The following is a 19,483-nucleotide window of genomic DNA, read 5'->3' as shown; positions in this document are numbered from 1 at the left end:
TGCCGCAACCACAGTATTCGCCTAATTTAGCTCTGTGTGACATTTGGTTATTCAGCAAACTCAAACGACCGCTGAACAAAGTCGTACTAATTTTTGCTCATAGTAGTATAGTGCCTTTTGATTTTCTAACAAATTAATGTCGAATATTTCAGTGTATGAGTTATACCATATATTTGTATATAGTTATAATATATATACATATATATATATAATTGATTGGTTGATTACCATTTTAAATTCACATATAATACATGTACATATATGCTAATACTTATTGAATAATTTTATTTGTTCGGGATCTTTATCACAAACAAATGCAAATAAATTAAGGGGGAACGTCTGTATGACCTCACATTTTCACTAGTTTTCACTAGTAAAGGGTATCCCAAAATTAACGCAAGATTTAAATTTGCTGCCATTTCTGTAGTAACGTGTTGGCAACCCTAAAAAAATCGACAGCCGACAGAGTTAGTAAAAGAGCGTTACGCGATACAAAAACGTATCTTCATTATTGAACAATCGAATGACTAAAAACTGTGTTTTCTATTCTATATATCAATCTTGTGTAATTTTTGAGACACCCTTTATAATCGATAGATTCGCATAGTAATAAAGTCAGCGACCGTATACATATGTATACATATAAATATTGTATGGCCCGGTAGGTTGCATTCATGCTTCACTTTAAATTCTCTATTCTTTTAAAAGAATGTAGAATTTTATTAAAATGTGCTCACTAACAGATTACAACTTAACATCATTAGTACCGTAATGGAAAATTATTATGATATGTGGGCTTTCCACCGTTTTTGTTATGACGGTATTCTGATCAAGATGCCTAAATGTTAAACATTTTTCAAACTTATTTAAAAAATTAAAAACATTGTTACTATCCATCTTTTTATATGATTTTCATTGCCATTTAAAGAATATTAAACAAAAATGAAAAAATCTTCGAATTACAGTCGGATAGAGTGGGGGCTGCAAAAAACATTGTGTTTCCTGGTTGTTATGATTCCAACTCTTGTAGTGATCAAAAACAAGCAAATTGAAAAAATTCTTCATTAGAAAAGTTGTCGCTATCGGATTGTCCTTTGCTAAAAAAGAAAAACAATTTTTGTACATTTTTTTACCATTTTGAATTTTTTTAAATATACTTAAAATTAAAGTTTTTTACATAGATTTCTATAAAATTTCAAAGTAATTGGTTACACAGAACTTGAAATATCCTGTCAACTACATCAAAAGAAGTAGTTTCGAGAAAAACGAGTGTAAAGTTTCGTCGTCCGCAAACCGGTCGAGTTGCTTAATGTGGTGGCAACTCAACTTTAACTTCGGAATAATACGAATTAAAAGGGTGTAATCAAGGATTTGACTTAATTTCCTAACAAAACATCTGTGATTGACTCACCACCAAGTTTTGTTTTATTTAGCTCATTCTTCAAAGCATAAAATGTAAATTAGTGTTTTTTTAGAAAGTTTTTTATCATTATTTTCTAGAACATTTTGTGAACATCGACACCGCTTAGAAAAATAATTACATGTTTTCTTAAGAAAATTGTAGTCTGCCCTACTACCTTATCCATGTGATTGGGAATTAAATCAATGACAAAATTTAATTCGAATGCTAATATAAGTGGATTTCTTTCGTAGTGTTTTTCCAGTAGGGTATTTATGTGGCATTATATGAAATTTGAATTTAACACGTGAAACATGCCACTATCAGCCTACTGTGAAAGATTACGATGAAATTACAAAAATCATCAGTTTTTGATGACCTCTTAATTTGACTTTGCGTGTTATGAATGTCTGTTTTTTAATTAAGCGAGATTGTGTAGCAAAATCGAAGATGAACATCTACATACTATTGGTAACGATGCCTTGCTCATTACCTAGCATATTTTATATAATGTCAACCATGCTAATGAAAATCGGTATATACATACATATGTCATGAAGCAGTTTGATTAAACTTTTTTGAGATATTTCAGATAATAATCGTTAAAGTCAGCCGACAAATTTAAAATTCATTATTTGGTTTATGGGTTATGAATAAATAAAGTCCATTTTTCTTTGTGATATACATTATGTCAAGTAGAAAATTAAGGATAAAAATGTCCAATATAATGCAAATCACTCAATCACGCTGCCAAAACTCAAAACTGTCGTAATAATATGATCAAATTTTTCTTAAGATTTCTCAGTTATTGACTGATATATGGTGTGAATTGGTTGCCTGAATAAAATTTTTATGTATACTAATTTTTGCACAACAGTTTCAAAAAATTTTCAAATTAATACTTTTATGCCTGTTGATATTAGAATTCGCCGTCCACGTTTTTTGTTAAACTTTATATTAATACATAAACATATTAAAAATTTAAATTCGAATAAAAAGTTTGCCTTGATTCTAAATTTTCGTCTTAGCAATCGGGGTCGAAGCCCATTCTACGCCTTCGAAAATATATTCGGTAATCAACATTATGTACATACCATTAAAAACTGTTGTGCGAAACATGTACTTACTAATATACATATACATATGTACTATGAACACAAGGGTATGACAGCAATATACCCACTAGAAATTCAAGTAAATGTCGAATGATTTGCTATTAATGACTACGATTGTTACTTTCCTGCACTTTGTAACTTAAGTATATGATCAACTATTCAAAGTACAATTCCCACATAATTAAGTAATTTTCTACAATATAAAAAGTGCCTATGTATGTACATATACATATATGAATATAATTGTATGTATTAATCTTTTATTGGTTACAGTATGTGCATTTAACAACAACTTTATTAGTTTTTGTAGGGCCGAGCTTTTCCTATTATTTGTGATGTTTGAGAAATGTAAGGAAATAAAAACTTTAATTTGTCTGTGTAAATTTGATTTATGCGTCCAAAAAAGTCTCAACATATCATAAATGGAAATATATTTTGATATTGGCTTCTATGGGGTCACCGGATTTTACATCTTTTATGATTTCAACCCACGACATATCCGTTGATAGTCACAAACTCAGTATTGTTCCGATACGACCCACTCGCATATGTAATTATATATGTATTAGGGTGCTTCAAAAAACTTTTTTTTAATTTTTTTTCCACTCTTACCCCCTCAAATGTTAGTGATTGACAAACAAAAAATCCTCCCTCAAGCCAAGTGCTGTAGCTTTACTCAAAGGGGTCGCTATTTTTTTTTTAGGTTCCCATACATTTAACATAGGAATTTTCGTTTTTTCATTCAAACTAAAATTTCACCAACTAATTTGCGTTTCTCAAAAATAGCCATCACATATTTATAAAGTTGGCTTTTCAAACCCATACGTACAAATACATATATGGAATTCTGTTTGTACGAATGAATATTTCCGAAATGGAGTAAAATCGTATGAGAAAATCGTATGAGACATGGTGGCAACGGTGAGAATTTCTTATAAAACAAATTTTCTCTTACTTTCTTTAAACCAAACAAACGGCTTCCGCGATAAGCGTTGTATGTTGTTGTAGGTGAGTCGATAGCGAAAACTACCACAATCCTAAATCAAAATGCTCAGTATTGTTTGAACATTCGATGGATAATGGTGCTAGTCTGGGGGACTACCGTCTGTACGAGATATTAATATTAAGTTTCTGTCTGATCGCTGAAATTTTTAAAACTGACTAGATTAGCGTTAGTAAGTAATAAAGTCAATCGTTGAAAATAGTGTGATTCATTAATTTATATCACAAACATCTACAGTCTATATGTATGCTGATATATGTATGTATGCAAACATTTTGTGTATTTGTTTTATGATAAAAAATCGATTAAGTTTTTTCATTCATTACATGTAAGATAACAACCCACAAATTTTATATGAAATATACTAAATGGCAAGCTATGCCATACATCCATTTGTTCTTGACTTATTTTTAATATATTTGTGCTGATTTAATAAACATTTAAAGGCATATTTTCATTACAATTTAATTGTTTACTCCTTGTTTTTGGACATTTTTATACAGTGCAGATAATAAAATGTTTGGAAAAATATATCGAAACATGAGAAACTCTTGCAACTTGAAGCAATAAAAGTGCATCTGAAATATTTCCAAATGCTCTATGGATATCGCTATTAGTACTACTAATTTTAATAAGATTGAAAATACTTTGCTTATTGACTTATACAGGATAAATGGGAAATAGGAGTAAGTGTAAACCGATTTCATGCCAACCATACTAGAGCTTATTGTCGATCTGTGAATGTTTTGATAGTTCAACGTTTGAAAAGCAACTCTAAGGTTGTTCACTGTAACATTTTGAGCTCAAGGACGATACAAACGGGAATTGCGATGATTTCACTCTCATACTTAACTTTGTGATTTAGTTTGTAATTACAAGGTGCATTTCAAAGTAAACAGGACTTAAAAAAAACAGAACAAATGGTTGTTTCGGGAAAATCAATTTATTTTATTCAAAATACTCTTCTTCTGCTTCAACACAGCTTTTTGTACGGTCCAAAAGCATGTCGAACGAGTATTTAGCTCGTTGGCCGGTATGGTCGCCAGTATGCCGGTGCAAGTCTTTTGAATGACCTCTACGTCTGTATAACGCTTTCCTTTCTTGGGCAAATGCATTTTTTCGAAAAGGAAGAGGTCGCACGGTGCCATATCAAGTGAATACGGGGAATGGTTAATGGTTAAAATGAGATTTTTGGTCAAATAATCGTCATTCGAATGTTGGATTCCGAGCAATTTTTGGTCGTCAGTCAAATTGTGCGAAACAAACCGTGCACACACCTTTCGTTAGCCCAAATGTTCGGTCAAGATGCGATAAATCGATGTTTTGGAGATGTTCAATTCCATTTCCATGAATTTCAATGATGATTTTGGCTAATTTTTGATGAATTCACGCACAGTTTCGCTGGAATTTCCGGTGATCACGGATTTTGATTGGCCCACATGTTGATCGCCATTTATGTCCTCACGACCACTTTGAAAACGTTAAAACCACTCGTGCACTCTGCTACAGGATAGGCAATCATCGCCATAAACTTATTTCATCAATTGAAACGTAAAAGTAAAAGTGTTACCAATTTTAAAACAAAATTTAATATTGGTTCTTTGTTCGAAACTCATTTTCGCACTGATAACACAAACATACTCACACCTAAAACGCAATAACTTCACTTCCAACCAATGAAATGTCATGAAATTCTCACAGGACAATCGAAAAAGATAGCAGATTCTGACGCACCAGTCGACATATAGATGGTGCTAGATTCAAAAAGTCCTGTTTACTTTGGAAAACACCTTGTACTATGAGCGTCCGTTAGTTTAAAAGTCTTCTAGTTGTTTGACTTACTTCCGTCCCTAAATAAAAGAAGCAGCTTTTAATTCCTTTTGCATTTTATTACTTTTGTACTAGTTTTAGTGTTTAAGAGGGAATTTGACGTAAAGTTGCTTCTTTATTTTGGGATGCCAAGTCGCGTTAATATGTCAACGCCCGCGTTATTCGCCATTACTAATTTATCTAGAGAACTCTATATTACCTTTTTAATATATCGGTGAGCTTTTTAATCGCATCAGAAAGTGACTTCTACTTACGAAATACGTGTTTTCGGGAAAACACCTTTTTGTAGACACTGCTTAAGGCCTTATTTGGAATACCATCGAGACTGGGTGCTTTGGCATTACTAAAACTCTCTGCAGTTTGAATCACCATAAGTCATGACATACAGTGAGCGACAATAGACTACGTACGATCCATATTTTTGATGTCGTATTCAAATACAAACATAACAAACTATTCACAAACAAAGAGAAAAAAAAATCAGAACTTAAATGAACGATGGTGCGGTGTTAAACATAATTTTAATATTATTATTTTTTTACTAATTTTATAGGATATAGCAGATCAGCAGACTTTTCCATTCTATTCCTCCTTAAATTTTACATAAGAATCAGTGTTCAAAAGTATGGGACCTGATCCCATGAACAGCAAAAAAAAATGCAAAGTTGTCGCTATACGGCGCAGTCTGTTCGCTTAGAAGGTTGTGTGAAGGAGGTAAATATGTAAATTGTATTCTTAGATTTGAATTAATGAAGAAATCAGTGTCTTCATTGACAGCGACAACTTTGCATTTGTTTTACTGTTCATGGGATCAGAGTCCCATACTTATGAACACTGATTCCTATGTAGAATTTAACGAGGAATCGAATGGAAAAGTCAATTTTGAAAAACAGTTGGGGGAAAAGCACAAAAAAAACGGATTTTTGGAAAAAAATGTTTTTTTTTGGATTTTGAAATTTTTTTTGGATTTTGAAAATATTTTTATCAGAAAGCTGAGATTTTTTTACATAAAATTAGATAACTTCAAAATTTTTTTCACTCAATTTTGAGGTCGTTAAAAAATAAAAGAAATAGTCATTTTTTTGTTTAATCTCAATTTGAATTGCGCGCCAAAAAACAATGGAGCAACTTTGACCACTAAAAAGTTAACAGATATTCTTCTTTCGGTCTATATTATGATATTTTAAAGTTTGCTCAAAATCGGAGAACCACGGGTACAAAACCATGTCGCCAATTGATGGAATGGCCCATATGTATCATTGTACAAACATAGAAGCTGAAGATACAAGTATCGTATTAGATAAACAAAAAATATATAATGGTAAAAAGTGTTATTATTAATTCAATAATATATAGTATATTATTAAAATTGAACAACTGAGCTAATGTAAAAATAACTTATTATTTATTTTAATAATTTTTAAAATGCCTCTGTGTGACTTTTTCCTACTTCCAAAAACAAATAGAACTTTAAAAGTCTGCCATTTTACAAGATAGATGAAAACCGCTGAAAGAGGTAAAAGTAATCCAAAATCGACCGCTGGCATGGGTACATAATATCAAATACGGACTATTTTGAAGTCAAATGAATAAATACTTTTTTTTTTTAACAAGAATACTGTTATTTTTTGAACACACCTCGTATAATTAAAAAATATACGCAATATTTTTGAACATACGCTAAACCAATATTCAAAACAGATGTTTTATAATGAAAACAATTGAAAATAATCTATTCTATTTGATATTGTAGCTTTTAATTTATAGGAAGAAAAAATAATGAAAAAATTAATAGGACAGTTTTTTAAGATATCATAGTAAAGTACTTGATGATCCCGGGAAATCGTAAGTGAAACTTAACTTGCTTTTACTTGTACGCTTGTACATATTATATGCACATACATGTGTGTGTATGTATATACTTGCTTAATTTGCAGGTTTTTGTTGCATTGCCGACTAAATAATTGTAGCATTTTTTGTTTTATTCTTATATTTACCTACATAGAAATAACGATGGGTTAATTCGTAACAATAAAATAAACTAATTTTAAGTTCAGTGGCACCTAAAACCGATACTATTTCTGTTTCGAACAAAAACCAATAATATCAGAATTCTTATCACACTATATTTTTTATCCATTTCAATTTCAATTTCAATTCCGATTCCAACGGCCATCAGATTCCCACAACATTCTTGAACAGGTAAGACTTAATTTCATTTAGTTCAAACTATTAATAACACCTAATTCCTTGAGTTACAATTTTGATCCTCTTCTGAATGTCTTGCCCATAATATGTCTGTGTTGTTTACACACATTTTTTGCTTTGTTTTTTCAGAAGCGATTTAAATTATATATACATACTTAAATCGTGAAAGAAGTTGTAAACAGGGTTCTCATTTACTACTCCGTAGCAGCAAAATTTCTAAAATTATTGCTATGCTATCGCTACCGCTCTCACTTTGCCGGGAGTCACAGCATAGCCTTAGCATAACAATGTAAAGAATGTGCTCTACTCTGCTCCGAGTTTTGTTAGGTAAAAAACTATAGCTGGACCGGGAGCAAAAAATTAAATTCTGCGCTATGCTCTGGCGTAGCGGTAGCAAAAAATTGGGAGCGGTAGCACAGCAGAGCTAGTGAAAATTTTCATGTGCTACAGCTCCCGCATGTGTTTGTTGTGTGTTGTTTTTTTTTCTTTTTTGCTATTTTCTGTCATTTACAAGTATGGTACAAGTTGGTATATAAAAGAAAGTCGTTTATAACTCAAGAACGGCTGAACCGATTTGGCTTAAAATTGGTGGGGAGGTAGCTTAGAAGCAGGGTAAGGACATAGGATACCTTTTATCTCTTTATGCTAAAATTCAATACAACTCATAAATACAAAAATTATATTTCAAATCATAAGCATTTGTTCAAAATTTATGTAAGAATCATTTGAAAATTTTAGTAATTCAAAAATAAAAAGAAATAAGAAAAATTTTCATATCCAAACATGCTTAGTATATGTGTTATACTGATTTTGCTCCTTAACCAGATAGTTTTTGTTTTTAAAGACGAACCCGTCCGATATATTTAATATCACAACAAAAAATGGCATTGAAATTTTCATCGTCAAGGCACTGCGGATACTTTGCTAGGTTATTGGTCAAGGACGCAAATGCATTCATAACAAACCAAACGCGATATCTAACAAAAAGATATAGCGGAATAATTGGAGTGTTGATAAAAAGGTTTATTATAATTTTAGATATACAGAAATCTTTTCGATGCTTTGCAATATATGTACATTGAAGTATGTATATGCGTACAATTTCAAACTGATTCTTCCTAAAAAATGATAAAATTACTAAATATTGGGAATGATAGAATAGAACTGCAAATACGCAGTGCAATGGATTAAAACTGGTACCGGTAATCAGTAGATGAATATTAACCACGTGTATTCCAAAAGATAAAGGCGAGGTATCTAAACCTGATTTTTCCACGAAATTCGCATTTTTTTGTATAACTGACAAGATCTGTAGGAATTTAAAGATAAAAAACCAAGATTGTAGTGTATTTTCTAGGGAAAATTTTTACATGCCTCGGTCCAGTTCTTAATGTTAATATGTAGGGCTAAAATTTTCAGGGAGTTTTTTTTGGGGTATTTCCAAGGAAATTTCGTGACGGGACCGAACAAAATTAATAATTCAAACAAAAAAAAAAACAACCTAATGTATATAAAAAGGGGAAAGTATATGTAGTTAAAATTAATTTCGAAAATTCATAGCAATTGAGTATTGTAATACATTTATATATAATATAAAAATGGTAAATATTTTACATAATAAAAAAAAAAATTATAATTTATTTAATTATTATCTAATTCACTTTATTAATATATTTCTTAAAATATTTGATTTTAGATTTATAAAGTCATATGACGCAACAAGTGCCAAAATGATTTGCATAACATTTTTTTGTTTGAATTATTCAATTAATTCAAATGTTATGACAGAAAATAGCAAAAAAGAAAAAAAAACAACACACAACAAACACATGCGGGAGCTTTAGCACATGAAAATTTTCATTAGCTCTGCTATGCTACCGCTCCCAATTTTTTGCTACCACTACGCCAGAGCATAGCGCAGAATTTAATTTTTTGCTCCCGCTCCAGCTATAGTTTTTTACCTAACAAAACTCGGAGCAGAGTAGAGCACATACTTTACATTGTTATGCTAAGGCTATGCTGTTGCTCCCGACAAAGTGAGAGTGGTAGCAAGAGTAAAATGAAATGCTACGAGAGTAGCGTAGCTTTTCAAACGCTGGTTGTAAACCAGTTTTATACTCTTGTTTCCAGTTGTTACAGAGTATTACAGTTTTGTTCACCTAACGGTTGTATGTACGTATGACCTAAAACTAAGCGAGATAGATATAGGGTTATGTATACATAAATGATCAGCATGACGAGAAAAGTTGAAATCCGGTTGACTGCCTGTCTGTCCGTCCATCCGTCCGTGCAAGCTGTAACTTGATTAAAAATTGAGATATCTCAATGAAACTTGGTATATGGGTGCCTTATTACAAAAAAAAAAATTGGGTTCGTAGCTGAGTATAATCGGACTACTGCCACGCCCACAAATCGCCATTAACCGAAGTCACATAAAGTGCCATAACTAAACACTAAATTAATAAGTGTGTAATGTTTTATGTTTCACCTTTTCCACACTCACCGTGTGTTATATTTTTTTTTCTCCCAAAATAGCGATTAAGAATTCGTTTACACTTCACTTTCAGTGGTTATCAACCTTTGACTTTATTTTCATATAAAATTACAAAACAAGGGTGTGTGAAATTAACCCAAGAGATTCGCGAACTTTTAAGGTAATATAAATAAACTTTCTATTTGTTCTCGCAACCTAGGTATGTATATGATATACCATATAAACTTTAATTTTTAAATGGGTGGCTCGCACAATAAAATGTAAAAGTAAAATATTATTATTTAACTTGATGTTCGCCGAAAAAAGGGTAGACGTTCGCCAAAAAAGATTCGTGTCGATCGGGTCGATGTCGTAGCGCCAGAATGTTTTTTTTTTTATCAGTTGTCTGTCCTTTTGTACTTTTGTTTGGCGAAAGTAGGTGATGGTGTGTGATGTCATTGTGTGTGTGTTAGAGCGTGGTGGATGATGCGAGGAAAGTGATGATGAGTGTGGGGAATGTGGCGAATCAGTGTTGCATAGGTAGATGTGTGGGATGATGTTGACGGGCAGAAGTGGGAAGGCTGATACCCATTTAGCCAAAGTGTAATAAGTTTAATGTATGTACATATCTCCTAAACTACTGAAATTACAATAACCAAATTTGCTGCCCCGCTCACTCCCCATATAACGGTATCGTTAAAAACTACTAAAAGCGCGATAAATCAATAACTAAATACACCAGAGACATTAAATTTTACCACCGAGATACGGGTCGGCTTTAGTATACCATCCCAGGATTTCGGGAATAAAATGGGTATGGTCGGATAGAGGAGATTCTCCAGATCACGAATATATATGGTTATAGCCGCAGGAAGCTTATAGTTTTCGAGTTATTCGCGTTTTAAGTTGAAAATTTGCAATATTTTAATTACATATTTTCAATATATAAAATTAATTTTACACTTATATTTTTCACTTTTATATACGCTAACACATCACTTATTCATTTGCACACATTTATTTTATATAATATAGTGCAAAAATAGCTTTTAATAAACATTTAAATTGTTGTTGAATTTGATTATTTAAGAATAACAAACTGTCATATAATCAGTGTTACCTTATCGACATCATTTGTAAAAATAAATGTGTCAAATAATCAGTGTTACTATAGTAAAATATTTTACAAACTAAAATAAAAAAAAAATATAAAGAAATATTATACCCTAAATACAGGAAACATAATCGTTGATAAACATTAAAAAAAAATATAAAAAATTTAAGTGGCTGCCAATGTAAAAATGAGTTCTACGGGAGAAAAAAAATGTATATACCCGGTGTTGGACCGAACAGGGTTATTTTTTTTGAAGCGCGGCAGAAGGCCGCCCACGCAAAAAGGAGTTGTACACGAAAAAAATTTGATACACCTCGGTGTTGGACCGACTAGGGTTATTTTTTTGAAGCCGCCCACGCAAAAAGGAGTTCAACGCGAAAAAATTCTGATACACCCTGGTGTTGGACCGACTAGGGATATTGTTTTTTATAGGTTGTTGATTTTCGTATTTGGGGTATAATCTGTTCCCTTTATTTCATTTAGTTATTTTACAAATGATGGTGATAAGGTAACACTGATTATATGACAGTTTGTAATTCATTTGTTAAAAAATGATCAAATTCAACAATAATTTAAATGTGTATTAAAAGCTATTTTTGCACTATATTATATAAAATAAATGTGTGCAAATGAAAGTGATGTGTGTATATAAAAGTGAAAAATATAAGTGCAAAATTAATTTTATATATCGAAAATATGTAATTAAAATATTGCAAATTTTCAACTTAAAACGCGAATAACTCGAAAACTATAAGCTTCCTGCGGCTATAACCATATATATTCGTGATCTGGAGAATCTCCTCTATCCGTACATACCCATTTTATTCCCGAAATCCTGGGATGGTATACTAAATTCTTCCCCGAGATACTATAAGAGAGCTTTATAGGAGCCAAAGTTTTTGGTGAAATCCCATATCTCGGGACCCGACCAACCGATTTCGACAAAATTTAGTACGTGACATTCCTCTTACACTCTTATGTCATATTGTGAAAGTGGACGAAATCGGACAACAACCATGCCTACTTCCCATGGGGCACAATTTTAAATTATACTTGATTCAATCAGTTTCCAGTACACAAATAAAGAATCAATTAATATAACGGGATAAAACTTTGCTATTTTAGTATGTGCCACATTATGACCAAAAATTGTAGGTCAAAGTGTGATATAGATAACTGAAATTTAGAGATAATACTTCTCTTATAATGATATGTCTGTATGGCAAAAATAGGTTGAATCGGACTAATACTTCCCTTAGCCCCCATATACTTAATATAAAGATTTTTGAACGTCGGGAGACTTTGTACCGCATATATGTATGTATATCGGCCAATATGTGAGTTATACCAATGAAAATAAGAGAGCGTGCTTTACTCATAATAGTGTATACTTTTGCCTAAAATACTTGTAGATAAATTTGAGCGAAAACTTGGCCTATCCCCTATATAACTAATATCAGGATTTTCGAACATCCGGCTGACTTTACTCTATATGATTTTTTTTTCACCTTAAAGTCTTTCCTTTGCTTTGCTTTTTGCCAGTTGCAAAAGTATAAAATGTTCAGTTGCACCCGAACTTAACCCTTCCTTACTTGTTTTCCATTTGTGTTTTAATTTTTTTTCTTTTCATAGCATTTTTCATCGATACTAGATATGTACATATGTATATTATTATATATTATGTAAATAAGATATTTATTTGCCAAAAGGAACTAAAATTTTAGCAATATACAATGGGTTGTGTATGGGTTGGTCTGGCGTGTCTTTTGGCGGTCATCCTTAGTTTCTCCTCCAAGGCCCCATACCAGCTTAAAATGGCAATTTTCATTATTGGATCTGGTACTATCGTACTTATTTGCATACCCCTCATGATGTTTAAGCCGCGGGACTATCGAAACGCGTTGTAAGTACAAACACAATACACTTTTATAATGTATATAATGGCTTATTTCTGATGAAAACATGTTTTAAAAGTATGTGCACGAAAAAAATTGGTCGAACATATAACGTTATAAAACTTATGTTTATTATTCAACTTCATAAATATTTATACAAGTTATAGTTTATATATAGATTAATACGAATTCGAGATATAATATTCAGGATATTTTTTTATAAGCGAATTATCGTAATTTAGGCTTAACATCCTACATAAGCGCTTGCACAGAATCCTTATTGAAGTCTTAAGTGACGTTTCGCCATTTATTCCTAAATTGCCTCTCATTTTTCACTGTATGTTGCGTCTTTAACAGTTTCGCTTTAATAATGGCCCAATAAGTCTCAATTGGCCTGAGCTCTCGGCAATTCGGAGGGTTCACCTCTTTGGAAACAACAACCACTCTACATATTGTCTTGGTACCATTTTAAAGCGGTTTTTCCGTAATGACATGTCGCAAGATCAGGACAAAAGAGTACTGGATCCTTATGAAGCTTAATTAAAGGCAAAAGACGTTTCTGTAAGCACTCGTTAACATAAATTTCTTGATTTATTGATCCATATCCATATAAAAGGTATACTTTTAAAGCCACACTGGCAAATGGCCTGCCATACTAGACATTTTTTGGGAATTTGTCAAGCTTTTTATTTTTAAATTTATCAGAAACATTTCCCCTTTTGTTTGCTGTGTAAAATTGTCGCCCTCAAATTTGTTTCAAGTCCGCTTTTACATAGCATTCATCGTCCATTACGACGCAGTTAAAATTAGGCATGAACTTTTCATATACATAAGTATGTAATAGTCGAGCATGTCGTTTTGCCAAAACATGCTGGTTACCATTGTGGTTTGGTGCTGCATTCATTTTGAAGGAACGTAATCCATTTCGTTTGTGTACTTTCTGTACATATGAAGGTGATATTTGCACTTTTTTGGCAACATCTCGTACTGAAAGTCCAGGATTTCGTTTCACATAGGAGAAAATTTTTTTTTGACATAAGTTGAGATTGAAGTCCTTGTATTCTGTCACTACCGTCCTTTCTATTCAACGATAAGGGGTCACTTTATCATTTAAATACGAAAGATACCGAAGATTTTGCAATTTTTAATTTTTTGCCGATGTCGCGAACGTGTAAAGTATATTCATTGCTGACAAATTTTACACTAACCATATTTTTGTAAAAAATATATAGCAACTATGTAGATAATGTAGTAAACTTTGCGTGTTTGAATTTTGATTTTACCGTTAGAAATTTCTAAGCTGTGCGGATTTCTCTGTGACCAGTTTTTTCGTGCATATACTTTATTATAAAAATATTTCAAAATAATGTGTTTCACTGAACAGTATACCTGCATGGGGCTGTCGACAGCTTTGCAAAGCGTTGGGCGTTACAATGGAGGTACGAGGTCTTGAAAATATTCGGGCGGAACACGGCGCTGTTGTGCTAATCAATCATCAAAGCTTTCTTGATTTGTGCGGTATGATTACTTCTCTCCTATATACATATAAACACATATTTGTGATATGCATATATGTATGTATATGGTAATTTTGCTTTTCAATTATCACAGGTTTAGCATATTTATGGCCAGTAATTGGGCGAGCAACGGTAGTGTCAAAAAAAGAAGTTCTCTTCTTTCCTTTCTTTGGGTTCGGTGCTTGGCTGTGGGGGACTCTTTTTATTAATCGCTCCAGCAAGAAAGATTCCATCAGTGCATTGCAGAAGGAATCCAAGGCTATCCAAGAACGGAATTGTAAACTATTATTCTTCCCGGAGGGCACGCGCAACATTAAAGAAACATTACTGCCATTCAAAAAAGGTCCCTTCCATATTGCCCTTCAATGTCAATGTCCTATCCAACCGGTTGTTATATCTAAATATTATTTTCTAAATCGTGAGAAGAAATCGTTCCGTCCAGGACACGCCATCATTCACATCTTACCTGAAATTCATACAGCTGGATCTGCTGTAGAGGATATGGCTAAAATTATTGAATCTACAAGAAATGCCATGGAGATTGAGTATACAAAATTATGTCAAGAAATACGAAGACGTGGACATTAGTTAATTAAAAAGTTTATACATAAATACATATAAACGTCCATTACATACATATGTACAACTTTGGATATATATATTTATGTTCAGAGGTTTCCAATAAGAGTCATATGAATTCTTTAAAAAACACACACTAAGTGTTTAGGAAGTTCAAATGTTTTTTATTCAATGTGAAGTACAATCGATACAATTATGTTCTTAACATAACATCATTTAAATGGCCTCACCGACTTCTTTTACAAGAACAAATTCGATTAACCCAAACTTCGAGTACTTATTCCATTAAATCAAGTCGTGTATCATGAATAGCACGTTCAATATTGAGTCTAGTTGCTGAAGACATAATATCGTAGCACAAAAATTATTACATAAATTAACAAAACTGCTAAGTTAAAACCAACCAATTTTAGATAGTTTGTTATAAAAAAACAAAAAATGGAAATGGATATGATATAACTTGCAAATACTATATGTACATAAAAATAAATATAAACAAATTATTTTTTAAACTATTTATTTTATTTCATAGTTTATGTTCAATTACTGAAAAACCGAAATGAAATTTGCCACAAATGTACAAGGAGCGTTCCAAAGTAAACTATTTTGAATAAAATAAATTAATTTTGCCGAAAAACTATTTGTTCTGTTTTTTTTTAAGTCCTGTTTACTTTGGAACACACCTTGTACATATGTATATATGTACTATGTACATACTATACATATTTATTACATATATAAATGATCAGCGTGAGGAGCTATGTCGATTTAGCAATGTCTGTGGGTCTCTATATACACCAACCAGCTTGTCAGATTATTATTTTTAGATATCTGATCTGAAATTGTCACATGTCCATTCTTCCCCAATCTCGATTTCGGACCAATATGGCAAATTTTTTTTTCTGTCATACAAATTACCGGATTAATCTCAAGTTCTTGGCATTTTCAGCTAGGACCACTATAGCATATACTACATATACTAACCGTCAACTGTCTACGCTCCTATCCAAAGTAAATTTTGACTGCTTTAAGCCATTTGAATTATTATATACAGTGGACCAATAAAGTTTACATACACCTAATTCTATTAAATTCCGACACGTTTATTTGTTTCAAAATGAATAAATTTTGTGGTTTTTTTCTATCCATTTCAAGATATGTATGTATATTAAACATTAGATAAAGCATATCAAAATATCTTTTTTTTACACAAATAAAAAATATTAAAGCTAAAGCTTAAAATGAGCATAATTTATATCAAAAAAGTTTACGTACACTAATGATTGTTTATATAAATCAAAAGTAGTTACAATACTTTTAGCGGGTTTTGGCCTACATTTTGTTTACTTTTCAATTGCCTACTCAGTCCGAAGTAGCACCTGTTGGCAAGAGCAATCCTGCGTTGGATTTCCAAGCTTACATTGTTGGTGGTGTTAATACTGGTCCCTAAATAGACGAAATTATCTACAACTTCAAAGTTATGACTGTCAACAGTGACTTGAGAGCCAAGTCGCTAGTGCGACGACTGTTTGTTTGATGACAGGAGATATTTCGTTTTGCCCTCGTTCACTGCCAGACCCATTTTCTGTGCTTCCTTGTCCAGCCTGGAGAAAGCAGAACTAACGGCGCGGGTGTTGAGTCCGATGATATCAATATCATCGGCATACGCCAGCAGCTGTACACTCTTATAGAAGATGGTACCTTCTCTATTTAGTTCTGCAGCTCGAATTATTTTCTCCAGCAGCAGGTTGAAAAAGTCGCAAGATAGGGAATCGCCTTGTCTGAAACCTCGTTTGGTATCGAACGGCTCGGGGAGGTCCTCCCGGGTTCTGACGGAGCTTTTGGTGTTGCTCAACGTCAGCTTACACAGCCGTATTAGTTTTGCGGGGATACCAAATTCAGACATCGCGGCATAAAGGCAGCTCCTTTTCGTGCTGTCGAAATAAGCTTTGAAATCGACGAAGAGGTGGTGTGTGTCGATTCTCCTTTCACTGGTCTTTTCCAAGATTTGGCGCATGGTGAATATCTGGTCGGTTGTCGATTTGCTACACTAATAAGGTCCAATCAGTTTGTTGACGGTGGGCTTTAATCTTTCACACAATACGCTCGACAGAACCTTATACGCGATGTTGAGGAGGCTAATCCCACGGTAGTTGGCGCAGATTGTGGGGTCTCCTTTTTATAGATTGGGCACAGCACACTTAAATTCCAATCGATGGGCATGCTTTCGTCCGACCATATTTTACAAAGAAGCTGATGCATGCTCCTTATCAGTTCTTCGCCGCTGTGTTTGAATAGCTCGGCCGGCAATCCGTCGGCCCCTGCCGCTTTGTTGTTTTTCAGGCGGCAATTGCTATTCGAACTTCTTCATGGTCGGGTAATGGAACATCTGCTCCATCGCCATCGATTGGGGAATCGGGTTCTCCTTCTCCTGGCGTTGTGCATTCACTGCCATTCAGCAGGCTGGAGAAGTGTTCCCTCCATAATTTAAGTATGCTCTGGGCATCGGTGACTAGATCACCTTTGGGGGTTCTACAAGAGTATGCTCCGGTTTGAAACCTTCAGTCAGCCGCCGCATTTTTTAGTAGAATTTTCGAGCATTACCCCTGTCGGCCAGCATCTTCGTACTCACGCATTTCGGCCCTTTCTTTTTCTGTCTGCAAATGCGTCTCGCTTCCCTCTTCAACTTTCGGTATCGATCCCATCGCGCACCGTACATAAGGAATTTGAAATGCCGTCCCACAGTTCCCTTATACCGAGTTGTTGACGAGTGCTCTCAGAGAGCAGGTGTGCAAGCCGAGTAGCAAATCGTTCGGCTGTCTGTTGTGATTGCAGCTTCTCGACGTCGAACCTTCCTTGTGTTTATTGACGTGCTTTTTGCTGCACAGAGGCGGGTGCGAATCTTGGTTGCAAAAAGATAGTGGTCCGATCGTGCGCACGTCTAGAACACTGGAGACGTGTCTTCCGTCTATCACAACATGATCAATCTGGTTGGTGGCTTTTCGATCCGGAGAAAGCCAGGTAGCTTGATGCATCTTCTTGTGCTGGAATCTAGTACCACAGATAACCATATTTCGGGCCCCGGCGAAGTCAATCAGCCTCAACCCATTTGGGGATGTTTCGTCGTGGAGGCTGAATTTACCGACCGTAGTTCCAAAGATACCTTCTTTGCCCACCCTGGCGTTAGAGTCGCCAAGCACGATTTGGACGTCGTGGCGGGGCAGCTCTCATAAGCGCGCTCCAAGCGCTCATAGAAGGCACCTTTGGTCACATCGTCCTTCTCTTCCGTCGGGGCGTGGGCGCAAATCAGCGATATGTTGAAGAACCTCGCTTTGATGCGGATTGTGGCCGGAGTGAATGATAGTATTCGGCGACGGAGTCTCTCTCCCACCACGAATCCAACACCAAACTTGCGCTCCTTTATATGGCCACTGCAGTAAATGTCACAAGGACCTACTCGTCTCTGTTCTTGTCCCGTCCATCGCATTTCTTGGACGGCGGTGATGTCAGTCTTTGTTTTCACGAGGACATCAACCAGCTGGGCAGCGGCACCTTACCAATTAAGGGACCGGACATTCCAGGTGCATGCCCATTGAGGGCGTAGTCCTTATTTCGTTTGCCATGGTCGTCATCAAAAGGGGGGTCACTCATCCGAGGCTTGTTGTTTCTTTTCACGAGGCGGATACCAAACCCAGCGCCCAACCCTATGTAGGAGGTGTTTCGCCATCTCACTTTAGCTCGCCTTCGAACGGATGTTCTTAGGCTACCCAGAGGATACTTGGTCAAAGACCGGAAGTTGTGAGCTGCTTGAGCCATATGTAAAAGAATCGTTTCTGGCCACTCCCAAGTGAATGCCGATCAGAGAACTTTCCTCACTTGCGTGAACTTCTACACATAACTCCATCCTGCTTTAAGCAGAGAACTTAAAATAATATTTTAGAAGTTGTTCAATTTATGATTTTTAGCTTTTGCCACCTTCTCTATGCTTTAAGTTCTCTGCTTTACTCTTATTCTCTCTCTCTCTCTCTCTCTTCCGAAGTCGCCTAAGAAGTTTAAGTAAGTAAGTAAGTTTAGTAATTTTAATTTTATTTCTCTTTAATTTTATTTTTTAATTCTTAAATAAATTAATATTTCAAATATTGTTTATATTTATTTCGACTATTACAAAGTGAAGATGTGCAATATGAACTTCATTTCTTCAAAGCAAATTGATGACCTTCATGAATTATGCATATTCGTTATGATTTCCATATACAGTGAACAAAAGCGCACTAGTAAATCAGTGTTTAGGGTATGATATACAAACCAAACTCTGTCGATCATTTCAATCATTGAAGCATAAGTTTGGAT

At 34.1% G+C, this 19,483-nt stretch overlaps 1 protein-coding gene and 1 long non-coding RNA gene across 6 annotated transcripts; one reads left to right on the top strand and one right to left on the bottom strand.

The window, feature by feature from the left end:
* Positions 1-883: 883 nt before the first annotated feature.
* On the bottom strand, positions 884-2,636 carry LOC126765014 (uncharacterized). The gene is made up of 2 exons (XR_007668230.1): positions 2,494-2,636; positions 884-1,097 (listed from the first exon to the last, which is right to left on the bottom strand). It is a non-coding gene; the product is annotated as an uncharacterized LOC126765014 (long non-coding RNA).
* Positions 2,637-3,532: 896 nt separating this feature from the next.
* LOC126764893 (1-acyl-sn-glycerol-3-phosphate acyltransferase alpha) lies at positions 3,533-15,645 on the top strand. 5 transcript variants are annotated; one of them, XM_050482568.1, is made up of 5 exons: positions 3,533-3,689; positions 7,527-7,549; positions 12,852-13,045; positions 14,422-14,555; positions 14,649-15,645. In XM_050482568.1, exons 3-5 carry the CDS (start codon positions 12,876-12,878, stop codon positions 15,140-15,142), a joined length of 798 nt encoding a protein of 265 aa, XP_050338525.1. In that variant the 5' UTR covers positions 3,533-3,689; positions 7,527-7,549; positions 12,852-12,875; the 3' UTR covers positions 15,143-15,645. The 5 variants fall into 5 exon arrangements, with proteins under 5 accessions (XP_050338525.1, XP_050338527.1, XP_050338526.1 ...); XM_050482566.1 differs by lacking the exon at positions 3,533-3,689 and adding an exon at positions 4,176-4,203 and having other exon boundaries at positions 12,867-13,045; XM_050482570.1 differs by lacking the exon at positions 7,527-7,549 and having other exon boundaries at positions 12,867-13,045.
* The last annotated feature ends 3,838 nt before the right edge of the window (positions 15,646-19,483 follow it).

This window comes from Bactrocera neohumeralis, unplaced genomic scaffold, assembly GCF_024586455.1.
Source record: "Bactrocera neohumeralis isolate Rockhampton unplaced genomic scaffold, APGP_CSIRO_Bneo_wtdbg2-racon-allhic-juicebox.fasta_v2 cluster10, whole genome shotgun sequence".
NCBI lineage: Eukaryota > Metazoa > Arthropoda > Insecta > Diptera > Tephritidae > Bactrocera > Bactrocera neohumeralis.
Note: the sequence above shows the minus strand (reverse complement) of the source record. Positions and strands in the feature narration are given on the sequence as shown.

Bases quoted from the DNA above. Each gene is read 5' to 3' on its own strand.
- LOC126764893 (XM_050482566.1), top strand. The intron at 7,550-12,866 runs GTAAGACTTAAT...CTAAAATTTTAG, and splicing joins CCCACAACATTCTTGAACAG to CAATATACAATGGGTTGTGT. The intron at 13,046-14,421 runs GTAAGTACAAAC...TTCACTGAACAG, and splicing joins CGGGACTATCGAAACGCGTT to TATACCTGCATGGGGCTGTC.